At 53.4% G+C, this 19,104-nt stretch overlaps 6 protein-coding genes across 6 annotated transcripts; 3 read left to right on the top strand and 3 right to left on the bottom strand.

Moving 5' to 3' along the window:
- Positions 1-324: 324 nt before the first annotated feature.
- CABS01_10837 (HET domain-containing protein) lies at positions 325-2,293 on the top strand (the record flags this gene model as incomplete). Its single annotated transcript, XM_060544192.1, has 2 exons — positions 325-835; positions 954-2,293. The coding sequence occupies 2 exons, from the start codon at positions 325-327 to the stop codon at positions 2,291-2,293; spliced, it is 1,851 nt and encodes a 616-aa protein (XP_060398916.1).
- Positions 2,294-3,126: 833 nt separating this feature from the next.
- On the bottom strand, positions 3,127-5,344 carry CABS01_10836 (fatty acid desaturase; the record flags this gene model as incomplete). The annotated part of the gene is made up of 3 exons (XM_060544191.1): positions 3,127-3,882; positions 3,938-4,790; positions 5,163-5,344. 3 exons carry the CDS (start codon positions 5,342-5,344, stop codon positions 3,127-3,129), a joined length of 1,791 nt encoding a protein of 596 aa, XP_060398915.1.
- Positions 5,345-5,679: 335 nt separating this feature from the next.
- Positions 5,680-6,578, top strand: CABS01_10835 (uncharacterized protein; the record flags this gene model as incomplete). Its single annotated transcript, XM_060544190.1, has 3 exons — positions 5,680-6,064; positions 6,113-6,180; positions 6,216-6,578. 3 exons carry the CDS (start codon positions 5,680-5,682, stop codon positions 6,576-6,578), a joined length of 816 nt encoding a protein of 271 aa, XP_060398914.1.
- Positions 6,579-11,344: 4,766 nt separating this feature from the next.
- On the bottom strand, positions 11,345-12,347 carry CABS01_10834 (uncharacterized protein; the record flags this gene model as incomplete). Its single annotated transcript, XM_060544189.1, has 2 exons — positions 11,345-11,741; positions 11,866-12,347. 2 exons carry the CDS (start codon positions 12,345-12,347, stop codon positions 11,345-11,347), a joined length of 879 nt encoding a protein of 292 aa, XP_060398913.1.
- A 1,462-nt stretch (positions 12,348-13,809) lies between these two features.
- Positions 13,810-15,828, top strand: CABS01_10833 (HET domain-containing protein; the record flags this gene model as incomplete). The annotated part of the gene is made up of 1 exon (XM_060544188.1): positions 13,810-15,828. The coding sequence occupies one exon, from the start codon at positions 13,810-13,812 to the stop codon at positions 15,826-15,828; it is 2,019 nt and encodes a 672-aa protein (XP_060398912.1).
- A 230-nt stretch (positions 15,829-16,058) lies between these two features.
- On the bottom strand, positions 16,059-18,021 carry CABS01_10832 (phosphate-repressible phosphate permease; the record flags this gene model as incomplete). Its single annotated transcript, XM_060544187.1, has 3 exons — positions 16,059-17,251; positions 17,334-17,852; positions 17,943-18,021. The coding sequence occupies 3 exons, from the start codon at positions 18,019-18,021 to the stop codon at positions 16,059-16,061; spliced, it is 1,791 nt and encodes a 596-aa protein (XP_060398911.1).
- Positions 18,022-19,104: the final 1,083 nt, after the last annotated feature.

The raw sequence follows: 19,104 nt of genomic DNA, 5'->3' as shown, positions 1-19,104 counted from the left end.
GCAGCTGAAAAGTGCGGCTGAATCTCCGCCGCTTGGCAGATCCCACGTGATAGCCTCCTGACAACCTCTCCATTGGGTCTAAACATCGAGACTCATGGTCTTGATGAAAAACACAATCACAACACATCATCTCGTTTGCCAGTCGCGGCTTATATGCTTTGAATTTTCGGTCTGGGCGAATCTCTTCGGAAAGCAAACTTTATTGCCGCTACCATTGACACCGTGAGAGTCAGGCACCAGCTCTTGGACTCTTACCACCGTGATCGCGAAACTCCATGTCACCACGACCACTAGACTATCTCTGCTCAACAGCGAAAATCAACAATGGCCGCTCGGTATCAATACACACCCTTCTCCACCCCAAAATCAATCCGCCTCATCCGCCTCGTCAACACCGCAGATAAATCCTCTCCCCTCGAATGCTCGTTCGAGGAAACCTCCCTCGACAACCCAGTCTCCTACGCAGCCCTCTCCTACACCTGGGGAGGCGAACCCTCAAACGTCCCCCTGAGAGTAGTAAACACTACCACCATCACAACAGCAACTTCCAATGGCGCCCAGCAAATCCAACAACCCCCGCTAATGATAACCCCAAACTGCGCCGCCGTCCTCAACATCCTCCGCGGCCCACGCATCCGCGACCTCTCACTATGGGTCGACGCCGTCTGCATCAACCAGTCCTCCAACGACGAGAAGAGCGTCCAGGTCGGGATGATGGCGGAACTCTACGAAAAGGCAAAGTACGTGTTTGTCTGGCTCGGCAACGAGTGGGCTCCTGCTTCGGTGCTTGCCTTGTACAAGGGTGTTCCGAGGGTGAAGGACGATCAGGAACGAGGTGAGCGCCGCCGCAGAACGTAAATCTGAAGCGTGGGAGATCCAACCCTGCGTCTTGACTTACACCGCTTTTGCAGAAAAAAATACCTCCCGTCCTCTCACTGACGCCCCCATCACAGACCTAGACCCAATCCTCCTCTCCAAAATCCAACGCGCACCCTACTGGCTGCGCGTCTGGACCCTCCAGGAAGCAACTTACAGCAATGCCTTCATCCTCTGCCTCGACGGCGGGGGCGAAGCCCTCTCCACCATCCTCCAGAACTGGGGCGACGCCCATAAAAGTCACCCGGACCCGAACCAGCTCGCCATCAACATGCGTCGGAAAATCATCACGGGCGTTTCTACTACGACCGTTACTACTGCGGATGTTGCTGTGAATGCCGCAGATGCTGACAAGCATCGAGGAGCGGCGGAGATTGCTGCGCGCCGCGGGAAGTTGGACGTCTACCAGCTCAGAATGCTACTGTACCTACAGTCGACGGAACCCCGTGACAAAATCTACGCGCTTCGCTCTATATTCCCAGAGTCCTTTGGAAAAATAGCGGTCGACTACACGGATCCCGTAGGAAAGGTTTACCGTGAGGCGACGAGGCAGCATATCCTGGGACAGGACAGTCTCACCCATCTCCTCCTCCTCGATGGAGGAGACACCTCGCCATCAACATCAAAAGCAACGTCAACATCAACAACGAAAACAAACACTTCCCCTCCAGCCCCAGACCTCCCCTCATGGGCCCTAAACTGGAACAAACAAGTCACAGACGGCAGAATCCTCCTCGACGTCTCCTCATCCTCCTCCCGCAGCAGCAAACCCTCCTACAGATTCTCACCCGACGCACACACGCTCTACCTCAAAGGCAGATGCGTCGCGCGCGTAGGCGACAGGATCAGCCCCAAACTCCCATTATTCGACCTATCCTTTGTGCTAGCAGACAAGAAGGAAGAATTCATCGCCTGGGTAGGTGACGCCAGACGTGTCTCCCAGGCCTTCCTCGCAGACATCTTGTCACCGCCGCCCACCGACGCAAGCAAAGAAACTCAAGAAAACGCACTTCAAACCTTTCGCAGCACCCAAGCCCTCCTCGTGCGCATCCTCCGCGCAAACCCACGAACGCAACCCGATGCCGCCTCCTTGGCCGCGGTCTCCACGCCTTCAGCACTCGCAGAGGCAGTAGCGTCGCAGACACCGCCCGCCTGGTTGAAGATGGGCAACATCACCGCGGCTATGGGCTCTGGCTGCATGTTCCTCACCGCTCACAACTACTTCGGGTTCTGCGTTTCGGAGCCGCAGCCGGGAGATGAGATCTGCGTCTTTTCGGGGCTAGATGTCCCGTTCGTCGTTCGGTCGAGGGGGGGCGGGGGGTATGTAGTCGTCGGGTATGCGGTCGTCGATGGGGTCATGGACGGAGAAGCGTGGCCTGATGACGAGGGCGAGTTGGCGGAGTGGGCGTTGGTGTAGGTGCTTGACGAAGCGTTCCGTCAACCCTCCAGAGCCGGGACCATGAATTCAACCCAGGACACCCAGGAATGGGGCATCTCAGGTAGGATTCCTAAATAAACACAGGAAAAGAGACAGACAGAAGGGTAAACAAGGCATTACATATACCCATCTCCCCGACCCCAAGCCCGGCCCTCCCGGAATCGGCACCGGCAGTCCGCACCACTTACTCAGCGCTACCCCGGCGTATCCACCAGAAAACACAACCTTACCTTAGCTTCGGACTCAACAATCTCCTCTCCAAAGTCCGAATATCTCGATCTTCGATCCCCCATTTACCCATCCCCCCCTTTCCTCCACCTCCTCTTGAGCCCCAGCCAAGCCCAGGCCAGGATATGCTTCCGTGTTCCCCCTTGCATATTACATCCGTACGGTCCGTACCCGGTCTTAGGAGGGTGGTCAGGCCACAATCCATTCTTTAATTTCGTCTCAACGTCGTCAGTCCGGGGGTGATCACATCAGTGGACTCCATACGGAGAATAGTTTAGACTCTCTGGCGTGTGCAGGTTCCCCAAAGCCAGCGATCTGGGTGATGTTAATGTCATCTCGATCACCACGTGGTTCCGTTTCTTCAGTTCTGGAAATAGTCTGAGGGGTTGTTACTGCTGCACCGTACCGTATTGTACGGTGGTCAACATGATGTCACCCATGGAAATTTCACTACAGTTGACAATATATGTAAGGTCATGTCGTAGAATGAATATATGAACAGTTGAACATTAAGACAGCAGACAGCTTTTATCTAGTCTATGAAACTAACCCTCCAACGCCGAAACAATGCATTGATGCTGTGTCTAATGCAGGGCGCTCTCGCCCGTCTCCGCCATAAACTTTTGGCAGTTGAGAAGTGTACGTAGCTGATCGCTGACCTCCTCGAGTCTTCCAATGACCTTTTTGTTGCCGTCAACGAAACCCAAGATGGAGTAAGGGATGCCGGTATCCTTGCAGAACTCCTTGACAAAGACCTGCGCCTTGCGGAGATTGTGCCGCGGGACGCGCGGGAAGAGGTGGTGCACGGCCTGGAACTGGAGACCGCCGTGGATGAAATCCAACCAGGCGGGGCAGTCGACGTCCATGGTGGTGCGAAGCTGGCGCTGGGCAAAGGACTCGGACTCGCCAAGGTCCGAGGTGGACATGCCCCAGTGAGACAGAGTAATCTGAACATGCAGAGGCATAGTGATAATGTGAGAGACCAGGACGAAGGCGACGCGGATGGGCCAGGTGGGAAGGGTGTTAAGAATCAGACGCCAGCCAAAGATGTACCAGAAGCAGGCCATGAAGGCAATTTCAGTCGGGCGAATCCACCAGGCCTTGGAGGCACCCAGGGAGGAAGATCTGCGGGACAGGACGTGAAGCCAGGAGAGAAGGTAGAGGTTGAAGCGAGCGATGCCCATGACGGGGTAGTAGGTGTACGCCTGGTACTTGGCGAGAACGTCGGCAGCGGCATCCCAGACGAAGACGAAGCCGTCGTAGTAAGTCGACTTGATGGACTTGAAGAAAGAAGGGCAGGTAGCGAAGAGAGGGACGTTCTGGATATCGGGATCGTGCTCCTGGGACGTGTTAGTTACGTAGATCGAGACGTGATGGATAATATGGAAGACTTACAGGCTGGTTGGTAATGAGATGGTGGACATTGTGACTGCTCTTCCACCATCCCATAGAAAGGCCGCAGCAGAAGTCGGCAACAAAGAGACCAATGAGGGTGTCAAAGGTAAAGTTGTGGGTGATGGCTCCGTGTCCAGCGTCGTGGGCAGAGAACATGATCTGATGCCAGAAGAGACCCAAGAAGCAGGCCGAGGTCATGTACCACTCATAGTGCAGAGCAGTGAGGAAGAGGGCGAACAGAGTCGAGTATCTGCACATCTCCTTGCCATAGTCCAAGTAGGGGCAGTCGTAAAGACCAGCATTCTTGATACGCTCATGGAGCAGGCGGTACTTTTCCTGGATATCGCGCTGAACGGCAGGGTCGAGAGAAGGGTACTCGTCGAGATCCTTGTTGATGTTCTGTTGGATGGACCACTCGGTGTACTGGTCGGCGGTCATGCGGCTCCGGCCCGACAGACCGGGGCCGGCGGCGAGGGCATCGTCGGTTGGGTCTGCAGGTGCAGCAAGACGACGTCGAATGCCCGTCTCAGTCTGGGGCTCGGGCTTGGTCTCGACCTCTGCACTGCTGCATTCGGAAGTCAGGGACGTGCGGGAGCTCCCGCCAGATACATCGGAGACGGCATCGTCGGCGGAGTCATCTTCATCGAGATCGGACGAGGGGCAGTCGACGGCAGCGTCCGTGGCATCATCTGCAGTAGCACCGGCAGCGTTGGGTGCAGATGCGGGTGTTGTGGTCTCTTGCTTGGTGTAGACGCCGCCCCTAATTGGTGGTGTCATGTTGATCCAGGGACCCGCAGGTTTCCGGCCGATCCGAAAGGCCTTCATGGTGTTGAGTGTGGCAGCCGAATGGTACCTGTCAAAAGCGATATGTCAGCACACTAATTCCACTTAACGCATCAACATCGGAGTCCGAATGTCCAGCGAATCCGAAATATTAATTGGCCATTTCCCCCTTCTCCCACCATTTGGACCATGTGGGAAAATAAGCTTAACCAGTCTGCTGATTATATCTCGGTCGCTTTCGCATTCCCGGATGCTTCTTTTTTCCCGACGTCCCACCCCTTTTCAGATTATTTATCCGAACCCGCGGGAATGATGGGGGCACGCCGCATAAGGGTCCAGATTCGGAGGGGGTTCTCAGCCTCAAGCTGAAGATGGTGGGAGGCGGGCAGATGTGATGCACACAAAGGTTAATTGGACATGGAAGGTAAGTCGAGCCTCTTACACTTTGATCTCGTCGGTCGCATCTCTTCCAACCATGTGCAGGATAGCCAACTGGCCACCGGGATGCTTGCCCATCCACCCGTCGAGGCGAAGAACCATTTCGTCAAGAATGACAATTGTGCGTCCATCTGCAATCATGCCCTCCACCTCGCGGGGGGTGATGATTCTGCTATCACGATCCATTTTCGTAATTGTATGGATCGTTTCGTTATTCGATTAAAAAATTTGCGCTGTGTAGCCAAATTTCGGATTCGTCGAAAAAAGAAGAATCGACGATTTCTTATTTAGTGGGTGGTGGTGACGAGGTTTCGTCAACGTGGTGAATTCGAGAGGGCGACTGCTGGAAGGCAGGAAGGGAAGGTGCGGTCGAACTTGGCCCAACGAACACAAAACCCCAATCGAACTCAAATTATCGCCACACAGTTGCGTACAAGGTCAACAGGCAGTTGAGGTCCAGTCGCAAGAGGGTAGGAAGAAGAAAAGGGAAGAGTCGGTTCGGTGGTGAACCTGGGTAGGTGATGGTGATGCGCCGGGGACGAACTGGCTGGTCGAAGGTGGGTGATGCGGTATTTACGTATTATCGACCTTGGCTTGCTTGGGGGGTGGGCTGGCTGGCGGCAGGCAAGATGCGCGGTGACAGGAAAGCTTCAGGACCCTGTCGGACAGCTTTCGGTTCGAGATGGCGAGAAAGAGAATTTACGGCAAAGGCGAAGCAGTCGACACTCGTGCCATTTTCAGATGAGAACAGACGACATGGACATGACCTGGGAATTAGGAAGATGGAGGGGGGGCAGGCTCTGGATAAAGGGCAGAACAAACGAGCAAGAGTCAAGAGAGAGAGGGACGGGAGAGACAAGAAACGGGCAGACGGGACAACGGGCCAACGTAACAGGGCGACGGGGGGTGTGAGGTGAATGGGATAATACTGGATGGATGGATGGATGGATACGGATACTGGGGGGAGGAGGAGAGACGAGACGAGACGAGAACGTGAGAAGAAACGTGGATGGAAAGGAGCAGCGCAACAGGCAAGCCGCAAACCAGCTCCATCCAGGAGAGAGAGAGAGAGAAAGAGCAACAACCAGCACCAGCAAAAGCACCACCAAGAAAGTACACGAGACGAAGCAAGCGGCGGCGGCAAAGATGCCAGGGACGGTACGGTACCTACTCCGTATACCCCGTGGCTCATCCCCGTACGAGACTACGAGTAACGAGGAGCAAGCAGGTCGTGCAGTGCGTGGAGCGTGGAGCGTGGAGCGAGGCGAGGGTGCCCAGGCAAGGTGGTTCTTCAAAAGATTTGTGGATCATTTTTTTTCCATTGCATCCACACCCACTTGGTTTCTTGGATTCACCACCAAGAGTCAACCCACTGCCACAAGTGTGTGCGGGCTGCTGCTGCTGTTGCTACTACTCATAGTGTGAGTGTGCGAGACTACCGTCGGTCAAGGACAGCTTGTCTTCGAGTTAGGCAGGTCGAAACAGTGCGCGTGGGTTCTTGTGGGAGGTGCAAGTGCCTGGATGGGGACGGGATGGATATGGGGGATTGGGATTAGGATGGGACATGGGCCATACCATGGGCCAAGGGTGAGAGAAACTGTGGACATGGAGACATGACATGGTGCAGGGGGGCGGAGGGGGAAACCGATGGAGAGACTCTCTCTCATCATTGAGATGCAAGAAAGTAGTCTTTCCAATCTCCCCGACTAGCTTCCCACTCCCAGATGTCCCGCCAAGACAAAAAGGAACCGAACATCAGCCAGGTTGTGGTGGTTGCGGTTGCAGCCAAGGTATCGGATTGCTGTGCCTACAAAGTGGTGTAGGTAAGGTACTCTGTGTGTCTGTATGCGCGATGGCGTAGCTGTGTGGACATGGCAATCAGACATGTGGTGAGTGAGTAAAAATGAAAGAGGTATGAACAGGTAAGGAGAAAGCTAAACAAACAAAAATGTCTGTGTGTATGAGATTCGACGCTGAAAATGCAGAGCAGAATGAATGACAGCGAGTATTCGTATGGGTACGCAGAGGTACGCAGGTACGAATACGTAGGAATAATAGTATGGACACATACGCGCAAGTTTGCAAAGAAAAAAAGATTGACAGAATGGAAATGGACGCGCCCAGCTCATTCACGGCCAGGCCACACCCCTCCCCATCTGCCAATCTTGTTTCCCGAATCCCCCCCTGATCCAATCTAGTAAATTGGCCGTTGGCGCTTTCGCTAGCCCCGGGGGCGCAGCTTGTTGCGTTGCTGCTCTTCTCTTTCTCGCCTCTTGGAAGCTTGGGGCCACCGGGCTTGCTGGAGAATGGGGGCTGGGCTCTGCAAGGTGCAACTATGCATTGGCCATTTGCCTTTGCCTCAGCACACGGCAGATAGCAGACGAGAATAACAGACGAATGACTCTAGATTGAAGCAATTGTAAGAGATTTACGGAGAGTGAGACTCGAAAATCAAACGAAATGGGCGTGTACCGGGGTGAGCGAGGATGGAAGGAGAAAAAAAATTAAAGAAGAAAAAAGGAGAAGGAGCTTATCTGATTGACACCGGTTGACCTTGCGCCGGCGGGGGGGCCTGGGCTGGGCAGTGGGAGCCTTGACAGGACCCTGAAAGGCTGAAACGATGAATATTGGGGTCCTTCTCAAGTCAGGCACTTTTCCAATGTTGGAGAAGGCGGTGGATTCTGCCATTCTGGAAGGTCATTCCTTGTCTTTGCCTCCCTACCATTGGACCCGAAGACGGTACGAAGTGCGCGGGTGGTGAGCGGTGCGCAGTGCGCGTATTACCTCAACATCACATCCATCACGGTCGACATGGGGAACCGTGACGGTCACCGGAACACGGCTGAGGAAAACCGAGGAAAGAGAAGAGCTCCTTGGGACCTTCCACTATTCAAACCTTGGGGGCTCTTGAGTGGGTGAATAGGTAGCTTGGCAGGGAAGGAAGGACCGTACTCGATACGGAGGGGCGGGACCACCTTGGCAGGAAGTACGCACTTCAGTACGCGGGTGCAAGTGCGCCGCAGGCTAAACTGTTGCAACGCAATTGCCCAATTCTCCATTCTCCAGACTTGCTGCACCTTCCAGGTTTCTGGGGCCTCGCGTTGCCCTTTCCCTCATTCACCTAAGCTCCTTCCCAAGTCACTTTCCAACAGGCTAAGACTAGGCAAGACCAAGACCAAGACCAAAACCAAGCAAGTGCACCCCTCCGAAGACTTGGCAGCCGCACACAGACACTTTGGCATTTCGCACCTCGCACCTCGCACCTCGCAAAGAGTGGAAGAAAGGAAAGAGCGAAGAAAAACAAGTTGGCAAGAGTCAAGAACCCCCAAGAACACGCGTCTTGAGTGGGAAGCGCGCCAGAAAAGAATGGAGAACAAGTGGGACGAGGACCCAGGACCCTTGAAACTCAATTCCACCGTCCCGCGAAGAGACACCAAGGACACATTGACACAAAGACGGCACCTGCTCTGAGAGAGACGGGAGAGACTAGGAGTGTGGCGATTGTGCTGGGAATGTCCTTTTCTCCCATCGAGCCTTGACTCTTGAGTCTTGACTAGTGTAGAACCGAGAACCCCTCATACGGCAGATCCGTCTCCATGGTTGAGTCTTGACTTGACAAGTGCAAGTGTGGGTGGGAGAGTGAGAGGAGAGTCTGGAGCGACCCAAGTTTTGAACATGCGATAGAATGTTTCTGGAAATGCCGCTCAAGCTCTGGCTAGACCTCCCACCATGTCTCGACTCTCTCTACCTTAGTCTTGGGGGAGCCTTGGCCTGGTTTGTGTGTGTGTGTGTGTGTGTGTTTGTGTCGCAGTCTTGGTTGGAGCGGCTGTTTGAATCTTTTGGCCCAATCCCATTGCCTCGTCTCTTGGTTTTCTTGGTTTTTCTTTGACCTCTGATTGCACATGGCAACTTGGCAAGCCGCAAGACCTCAAAGGGAACTGTTTCCCTCGGCTACTGTACGCGGTCCCATTCAACCCCGTCCACCTTGGTCGCTTGCCCCTCCCTGGTCCTTCCTTCCCCGTGCGAGGTGGTGCCAGGTGGTGGCTCATTTAGCGAGCCGAGCTGTTGGGGCGGAACCAGACGAAATTGGCCCGAGGGAAATGGCGCGCCTGTCAAGGCAGCGCCGCAGGGGAGGGAGGGGCAACTTGGGCAATGGCAAGCCAAGGGGGGGTTCGGATCTTGAAAAGCCACAAGTTGGCAAGCTCGTCTAGCGATAGCATCCGTTCGAAATGCGAACGTGCTTTGATCCTCCAAGTCCTATGACCCACCGTTGATAACGAACTCAACGTACGGATACCCGCGGGAAGATTAATTGATGAAGGACAGACATCATGTTACAATCCGAAATAAACGCAACAAAAAGATGATGGACGGGTGGCCAAGTGGGGGCATCCCGCAAACCGAGGTATGGAGCAGAAAGACGGCAAGAACGACCAGAAGCAAACTCAGGAAGCAGCAAGCAGCAAGCTGCGAAAACGGGAAACACCGTAATCATCCAATGGCCAGGCTCCAGCCTCTTGGCTAACGGAAGTTTCCCCTTGGCGCCGCCGACTGCGCCTCGCAAAGGCCCCATAAAACGTCAACTGCGAACCCGAAGCGGGAGGGGATTGATGGATGGCGCCGACTTCCTCTAGTTCACTATTTAACTCTATCGTTTTGTATTACTAGAGGATTGTCGTAGTATATATAGACGCTACCCTGCCCTCGAATTCCGCACTATTTAACCTTAACCCTTTTTATAAGTTACCTATTTTTTCCTCTATTTTACCCTCTTTCTTATTAAAAAATTATTAAAATTATAATTTTAATAGCTTATTAATAAGCTAGTATTACTATTTAGAAATAAGTAACTTATTTTTATACATAAGCGCTAGGAGTCTTATTATTATAGAAATAGTAATAGATATACTAAAGTATTTAAAAGAGCTTTTTAATAGATTTTTAATACTATTTAAAATAATTATCCTCGAGCTATAAGAAGAAGCTAAGGTACTATATTAATATAGCCCTATTTATTTTATTAGTATTAATAATAGTCTTCTTAGTATAAAATATATTACTAATATTTTATAACTACGTTACTACTTTTTATAAATTATACTTAATATTAATAAAGATTTTAATATTATCTCTTAGTTCGTTTCTTAAGTTTTTTATTAAGGCTGTTATTATAAAGTTAGTTTAGTTATTAGTATTTTAATAAGTATTTTAACTTAACTTAAAGGCTTTTATAGCCCTTAAAAAGAGGCTTTTAAAGGACTTATAATTAGACTTTTTATTTATTATAAATAAAATTATTATAGTTAAAGCTATAGCGTTACGAACCTCGATAATAAGTAGTTAATAATATAGTTATCTTTCTTTTATAACGAGCTTAAAAAAGTATTTTAATTTAAATACTAAATAAGTATTATACTATTTTATTAAAACTATATTCTTATACTTATAATTTAAAAAGAATTAACTTTCTTCGATAATAAGGTACTTAGACTTCCTTTAGTTCCTACTATACGGCATGCCTCTATTTACTATCTACCCGCGGTTTCTCTACTAGGTACCTGAGGTAATCTATACTGCTCATTTATCTAACCTCATATCACGGCACTCTATTATCTACCAGCAGGATATGCTCGTGCTGCGTGAGAGGTAGTTCGCCGATGGTTACAAATCTCGTTCTAATTTAACCTCCTAATTGAGCGTTATGTCGTAGCAATAGCTAAAAACCTAGCCGCTGGGGTACTCCGCGCTCGTCCTATCTAACTTTTTCATTTGCTTCCCTATTTTATCTCGTTCCGTGTTTGCGAGACGAATGAGACGAGGCACACAACACACGCCAAACAATTGGCATCCCATCTCTTCGGGTACACATAGGTAGGTGACTTTTTTCCCTGCAGGCTGGCTGCACTGCACTTGCTGCAGGCCTTCCATTGCGGGATGGTGGCTGCATCCAATCACCCTACACGGTGCACCTCCTTCAGCAACATCAGCAGGTTCCTTATAGAGGACCAAGCTGTGCTGTGTGCGTCTTTTTTTTCCCCGATTCGTTTCTATTCGGCAACAAGAGTTTCCAGACTTTTACCACCGAGCTCGTGCCAGCCAGCGTTCCAGCGCCTACCTAGCGAGAGAGTCAGCTCGGAAATAGCGCTCAGCTGAGTATCTCGTAGCCGAGGTGTGTGTACCTAGGCCTTAAGCCAGGTGGTGGTTGTTGGCTGAATCGCCTTTTGCCGTCTCACCTATCCAATATCCCGGCACGGTGACGCTGCATGTGCTGCTGCTGCTGCAGCGCAGCAACACCAAGATTGAATTGAAGAAGCGGGAGCGGGCTGGAACTGGAACAGCTGCCATGCCTGTCATCCCAGAAAATCTATACAACTTTGAAAAGGAACCCCACTTAACAGCCACGACTAAGGACCGGGGCCCAGGGGTGTGGTGAGCGAAGCGGAAGTCAGCAAGGAAAATAGGTGCGAGCCTGGCGAGGTGCCATCGCCAATGGAGCGCCGCAGGAGAAAAATGTAGGTACCCGGAAGCAAGGCCGCGTACGTAATATCCCGTATCCATGTTCGAGACCGTTGAGTGGCACAGTCTGTCATGGGGCTCGCCCGTCCGCGGGTTCAGAACAAATTGATGGGAAAGGGGAGGGATTTGGGGTCATCAGGGAGAGGGGAAGGACTTCTTGGGAGGGGTGGGGGCGTCGTATGGATACCTACGCAGTAACGGATACAACCATTCGGCCAATTCTGCCAACTCCCAAGAATATCTCAGAAAAGTGGTACGGCCAGACGACGATCCCTATGCAACTTTTCAAACTTCCTAGCTTCCGTTCACCGTCTCGGATCTTTTGACACTGTGGATAGCCACATTCGATGGAGAAGAGAAAGAAAGAAAGCAAAGGGGAGGGAAATAGCGTCATTGGTGTCGCAAGTCGGCTTGGATTCCCATTGAAGCCATAAGCTAGACGGACAATCAAAAGTGGGATGTTGCAGGAACAACACCAGACGATCCAAATAGGCGGCATGCAGAAAAGGCCGATGCGCAGTTGGAAAGCGCAAATCCCATACGCGTGATACGACCGAGGGAGGCAAAAGAGGGTTGGCAATACGCAATAGCGGAGACTAGCAGAAAGGGGTTTGGCCGTTCCGTCTGGCAAATAGCCCATAGATCCATGATGATGTTCATCAATGTTCATCATTCTCTTCAGCTCTTATGCCCCCTCTCTCGACTACTCACAGGCTCGTGGCCCATTGGCCATACAGGACTTGCTGGCATGCTGGCTCCAGCCTTTCTGTCTCGTCCACTCCTGCTGATCAACTTGATTCTAACGAGTTGTACTCCGTAGACTGTGAGGCAGTTCCAGCGGCGTCATCTACCGTAGTAATTCGGATGGGTTAGGGGGCCGCGGGCATGGCATTGGCGTGCAAGCTACGGGAAGCTACTTGAGGCTAGAGCTTTTCTGCCACTTTGGAGACAAGTTGGAGAAAGACATGCGCGATGGCACCTAGACATGCCAAATGCCAGCCTTTGAATCTACGCTTTTCCCAGCGGGGGATTGGCGCGCAGAGGTTCGCCTGCTGGATACGACACTAAACGTGGTTTCTGGGCCTGGACCCAGAATCCCATCCGATTGAGATTCGACTCTGGACGGACCAAGATCAAGGGGCCTGGGGTCTCCACTCGGTAACGGTTTGATTGGCTTTCCAGCAACGGCTCCCCTTTGCCCCGGTCACGAGCTCTCGGATTAACTCGCACTATCCCTCGTAGAGCTCGGATTATCCCCCGCTGACTCTTTCCATTCTATAGGTACCTACCGCTCCATTCTAGACAGCTTCAGCCTCAGGCATGACCTTGTCTCTCCCTGGACGTTGAGCCTGCTGACTAAGGTTTCAAGCTGTTTCGGTCGCCACCGCAGCTGGTCGTCACTTTTCCCTCACGCACACCGAATTGCCCCGGCCGAGTCGTCTAATAACTGGTTATCACGGCACGGCCGACATCTACGTTTGGCAAGATGAAGCGCAATGTCCCCCAAGAAGAACAGTGTTCTCGAATCATTGCATCCTTCATCCCGATACCCAAACTGATTCATCTGCTCGCCGTTTGACCCTGAAAATCTTCTCACTGCAAGAAACAATACTTACATCAGATGGAAGAACAAAACCGTACTGCCGTGAAACTAGGGCTGACTCGGCCCAGAAACAATCGGTCTTCGTCCGAGTCACGTGGAGTAAGATCTGTTGTCATCCCGTCTCCGGTTTGGGACGAAAAGCATGTAAGATTCAGATGCGGGCAGATACCAATTCCGTTTTGTTTTGCCTCACATCAAGACGATCCGGGAGAGGGTGTACCAAAGAACCAGAACAAAGGGCAAAAGGCAAAATCCCGTCGGAACGAGCTGTACGCGCGAAGATAAGCAAAGTTTGAATCTGCATTATCACCGAGTTTGCCAAAATAGCATCCATCTAGTCATCGTTGAAGGGGAGAAACCCTTCCCTCCCGCGGAGGCCAGGGTCTCCACTTCCATCCAGGCCCTCACCTCACGGAACCGGATACTTGGTAGTGAGCGGCATCGGACCGATCACCGACGGCACCTTCAGTAAACCCCGGGTCCCCGAACAAGATAAACCCAGTGCCAAGTTGCACCCCGCGCTCCGCCCATCATGTCCGCGTATGAGCCTGAATGCGAGCACAGGTACGACTACGAACCGCTCTCATCCACAGGCACCGGCACCAGCGGTGGCGGTAACGACAACGACGCCTTCAGGCTGCTCCTCCTCGAGCCCTCCGCCGCCCGCGCAGACCAACTCAGGGGATCCCTACGCAACACCACCCTCGCCGAGTGCGACTACGACCTGATCGACCCGTACACAGCCCTGTCGTACGTATGGGGCACCTCAGAACGGGCATGTCGGATCCGACTCGTCGATGGCGGCGGCCGTGAGCACCTCTTTGCAATCACAGCCTCGCTCGACGACGCTCTGCGCGACTTGCGCGATCCCACGCGCGTGAGGAGGGTCTGGGCGGACGCCCTCTGCATTGATCAGGATAACGTCGACGAGCGCAACGCCCAGGTGAGGTTGATGGGGCAAATCTACTCGACTGCCCACAGCACCGTCATCCACCTCGGCCATCTCACGCCCGACGTGGCTGAAGTGTTTTCCGTACCCCGTGAGTTCGCCCCCGAGCCCGGCACGGATAAAGGCGAAAGTACCGCCGTCGCCGCGATAGGAGAAGGGGGGCCTTGGAGCTTGCTGTCCAAGACATGGTTTGAGCGCGTCTGGGTCTTTCAGGAGCTTGTCCTGTCGAGAGATCCCTGGGTCCAATGCGGCAGCAGACGGATACGATGGCGCGAGTTCTGCGCTTTCTTCCTCGGTGGCGGCGACCCAGGCTCGTCGCCGAGGGCGCAGAACGACGAAGAGAGGCGGCGCGTCCTGGCGGATATGAACGCGAGCTGGGCCAGCCAGTCGAGGCTCCCTCTACACCGCGCCGTCAAGGCGCGCAGAGGGCTAGGCGCCACGAACCCAGCCGACTTTGTATACGCCACGTTTGGCATCATTAGTGATCTCGAGACTGTTGAGCAGTACTTGAAGATTGACTACAACATGTCGGTCGGTCGTACATTTGGCAAAGTTGCCCAGTACATGTTCTACGAGCTTGGTATCGAGCAGATGGTGTTTCACGTAGACGATGCTCCCGCTTCGAAACGACTAGATGGCCTTCCATCCTGGGCACCCGATTGGAATCTCGAAGCTTCGTACACCAAGAGGAATCCGCTCTGCATGATCCAGGACAACAGCTTGGACCACATCAGAGTGAAAAAGGAGGTCCACCATGCCTTTACCCAGTCTTCGAATAGTGATCTGCCGCTTGTTTTGGGCCACATTGGCATGAAGGTCGAGACGATCATGCACGTCAGCTGCGTGATGCCATCTGGTCTACAGAATTCGTACCTGACTGGAGACTATGACGCCGCGAGATCCGAGTTGATGGGAATGTATAGAAACGCTTACGCCTCGGGGGACAGGTTCGGTCAATATCGACACGTTCCGCTCAAGGGCAAGGAAGCGGAGCATGAGCGTCTTTGTCAGGTCGTCGGTACTACGTGGGCCGGGGCACTCAAGAATTTCCTCAGGCAGTCATCCGTTTCCGGTGACCAGTCGGGAGAAGGAGATGCTGGCTTTCTCGAAACCCTCGCGCGTTGGTTGGCCTCTGAAGCCAGCAAGAAGCGCGAGTTCGTGGGCTCGGGCACAAACGGTGTCATCAAACGCCTCTATGGCTACTTTGCCCGGACAGGCGGCGACTCCGACCTTGAAGGCAGGCGATTAGCCTCCACAGGAGGGGGCAGGATGAGTATCGTGCCGGCGCAAGCTTCGGCGGGGGACGTGGTTGTGTATCTAGTAGGCAGCAACACGCCCGTTCTGCTTCGCTCGAAGGATGCTGGGGTTCACGGGCCAGAGATCGAGCGTATGCTGTTAGAGTCTCTGAGACAGCCTGGATACGGCGTTGTCACGATGACGAACGAGCAGAAGGAGGAGGAGTTGTGGAGGATTCCTAGGCAAGGTGAGTGCGCGGTTGAGCACTTTTCGGTCATCGGGGAGGCGTATCTTGATGGGCATGTGGGCTGGGCTTTGAAGTATCTGCCTAAAGAGTCTGATATGCGGATCTTTGCACTGCACTGAGTTGTGTGAGCGAGACTAGCTAGCGGCGATACCCACGCATTCATAATGCTGCTTCCTGGTGCAAAGCGGTTTTTTCTATTAGGCAATACTAAAGACTTCTCTGAACCTGTTGACTCCCGCTCAAAAGAACCAAAACACAACGATTTGGGTATCGTAACATATTCAAGGACTCGACATCCACCAAGGCCTAGTACCGGCCCGTCATCACGATCGAAAGCAAATTCTTTGCCTTATCCTCCCCTTATGGCCGCCTCCCAGTGCGGCGCATTAAGAATCAACGCCATCAACGACCCCGAAAACAACGCAGACACAGGCACGGTAACAAACCACCCGAAATAGATCCACGCCACGAGCCGCGGGTTAATAGACCGCCAATCCCCATTCGCCAACCCGACCCCGACCGTCGCGCCGGCAATACACTGCGTAGTCGACACAGGCAGCGCAAGCTTCGTCGCCATCATCACCACCACCGCACTCGCGAGCTCCATGCAGAACCCCCTACTCGGCGAAATCAGCGTCAGCCTGTTTCCGAGGTTCCGCATGACGTGGTACCCGTACGTCAACAAGCCCAGCACGATGGCCCCGCCCCCGAAGCAGAGAATCCACACCGGCACTCCCACCGACGTCTCGATGCCCCCCGTGCGCCAGATGTCGTAGGCCGTCGCAAAGGGTCCGATGCTGTTGGCCACGTCGTTTGCGCCGTGGATGAAGCTCGCGGCGGAGGCGGTCAGGATCTGGAGGGCGCTGTACATGTGTTCTGCGCGGTTGTCGTAGTGCGGGGCGCGGGCGTGCATGTCGGCGATGTCCCAGGAGAGAACGGCGTTGCGCTTTTGCATTGTGATGACGTCTTGTTCCAGGCCGCGGAGGAGGATGCGGTTGAGGTGCCATGTGAGGACGGGGAGGCTCGCGTTGGGTCCTGGCGGGCGAGGTGGGATGTGTTCTGAAGTAGAGGAGTAGGAGGATGAGGAGGGCCGGCGTGTGGTTTCTGTCAAGGCTGATGTTGTCGATGTTGCTCCTGGGGTTTGGGGGGGTCCGAGGACTGGCGGCGAGAGGATGGGTTGGTCGTCTTTGAAGAGGTCTGAGGGCGTTTGGCTGCTTTGAATTGATTCTAAGAGGGTTTCCGATGCTCTTACGTAGGCGAGCTCGTCAGCTGTGAGGTGACCGCGGTAGTAGTCCTTGATGTTGACTCTTCGTACTCCGGCTGGAGGTAGTGGTGGTGGCGGCCGGTTAAGGAGCCAGGGGCCCTTCCACATCATGAGCCAAGTGAGCTCCCAGTCTTCGTTTACGATCTTCCGCCAGAGGTAGGGTAAGAGGAAGAAGGCTTGGAGGAGCGTGGCGCCAGTGGCGACGGAGAAGACTGCAATGAGGACTTGGGTTGCTGTGAGTTCAACCTGGAGCTGGACGCCTTTCCAAGCTACGAGCACTATCAAGCTTGTTAGTCTCCGTCTGAAGGACACATCTCCAGCCGCCTAAGATAACAAGGGGAGCAAAACGCGAGGACTCACTTGTCAACGAGCCAAAGGTCAGAAAGGTGTAAAACGGAATCGTAAAGAAGGCATTTCGTACAGCATTCGCCTTGGTCAAGACAAACCTCTTCGTCACTAGAAACATCACCGCCCCAAGCGCCCCGCTTAACCCCGGCGCAACAACCCACGCCGCAAACACCTGCGACACCCCGTCCCACCCCCAACTAACTTTCGAGATACCCACGCTCGCGGTCGCGGCGCCGACAAGTCCGCCAATAATGGAGTGCGTCGTGCTGACGGGCAAGCCGTTGCGCGTAGCAATGCTAAGGAAGACGGAGGAGCCGAAGATGGCGCACATCATGACGAGCAGAAGGACGCTAGGTTGGGCGGCGTAGAGGTGCGGGTCGATGATCTTGTTACGGAGAGTGTCTGTCACACGGGAACCGACTGCTACGGAACCGGAGAACTCGGCGACGGCAGCAATGGCCATTGCTTGTTTCATTGTGAGGGAGCGGGAGGAGACAGACGTCGCGAATGAGTTTGCGACGTCATTTGCGCCTGGATTTCACATGGTCAGTTGTATGTGTACGGGCAGCTCCATCGAAGTTCTGCAGCAGGTCTATTCTAGCACAACCTGGTGAGACATACCAATGTTCCAAGCATCGAGAAAGGAGAAGATGGTGGTGATGGCGAAGATGTAGTCATATTGATGCAGTGCGGCGGCCATGATAGCTCGCCGGGCTTTAGTCTTCAGTGATACGCTCTTGGAAGCGATACAATTTTAGATGGTCTCAGTTTCTCAGAGCCAACACTCGTGTGGCCCGTCGTCCGCTCCCGTTTCTTCGGCGGATCCCGGTCCTCCGGACATGTTGCGCTAATTCGATCTCATGCTCGTCGATGATGATGATGCTAGTCTTGATAGCTGATCAGGAGGCGGTGATGATCTAAGACAGAACTCTTTTCTGCTAGTAGGAGAAGAATGAAGTCTGGGTTCTGGTCAATCATTGTGGTTTCCATGTTGTTCCGCCGGCCTGGGTCAGATGGTTATATGGGTTCGCCTTGCCGTAGACCGAGATTGAAACGGGACTGGGGCCCTATCGCATCATTCGACATGGGAACCAGGGCAAAGACTGTGTGCCTGGCCTGCTTCAGGACGAGCTTTTAGAGGTTACATGTATGCAGTAGCTCTTAGGTTTTGCAGGGGACGCTGGCTCTGGCTAGAAGCCGTACATCGAATGTGGTCGAGGTTTCTGGCCAAGGTCTGGGCCACGAGGCGGGGGAGACGTCAACGACAGGGCGGATGGGGACTCTGGTGTGGCATCTCTTCCAACACCATCTTCGAGATAGTTAGCCAGGGGTTTGAGACGGCCGAAGCTTGCGGATGCGACGATGTGCTCGGGATGCACCTCGTTGCGGACACCGATGGATATGCAGCCCATCAGACCCCCACGAACTCTGATTCTGGTCATTCTACATCTCGAAAGTCAGCATGGCATAAGGCCAGCGCGAACATGCTGTGTTTGTGTATGTAAGCTGCAAAAATGAAGGCGGCAACTAGCCGCTGGTTGAAAATGGGCGGAAGGAGCTGCGAAGCTAAAATGGGTGCTTGGCGACGTTGAACTGGGCAGCCAATCTACGGCCGAGATTGGAGCACGGTGTTCAATGGTTTGAGGAAGCCAAGTCCCACCACCAACATGGCCTGTAGATGTTGTGTTCTTCACAATCATACACATTATTCCCCTTTCTGTTGCTGGTCTCTCCTTTGTCCTACAATGCCCGTTCTGCAACCGTCGGGTCTTGTGGATACTCA

The sequence above is a fragment of the Colletotrichum abscissum genome (genome assembly GCF_030869225.1).
Source record: "Colletotrichum abscissum strain IMI 504890 chromosome Unknown Scaffold_28.1, whole genome shotgun sequence".
Lineage (NCBI taxonomy): Eukaryota > Fungi > Ascomycota > Sordariomycetes > Glomerellales > Glomerellaceae > Colletotrichum > Colletotrichum abscissum.
Note: the sequence above shows the minus strand (reverse complement) of the source record. Positions and strands in the feature narration are given on the sequence as shown.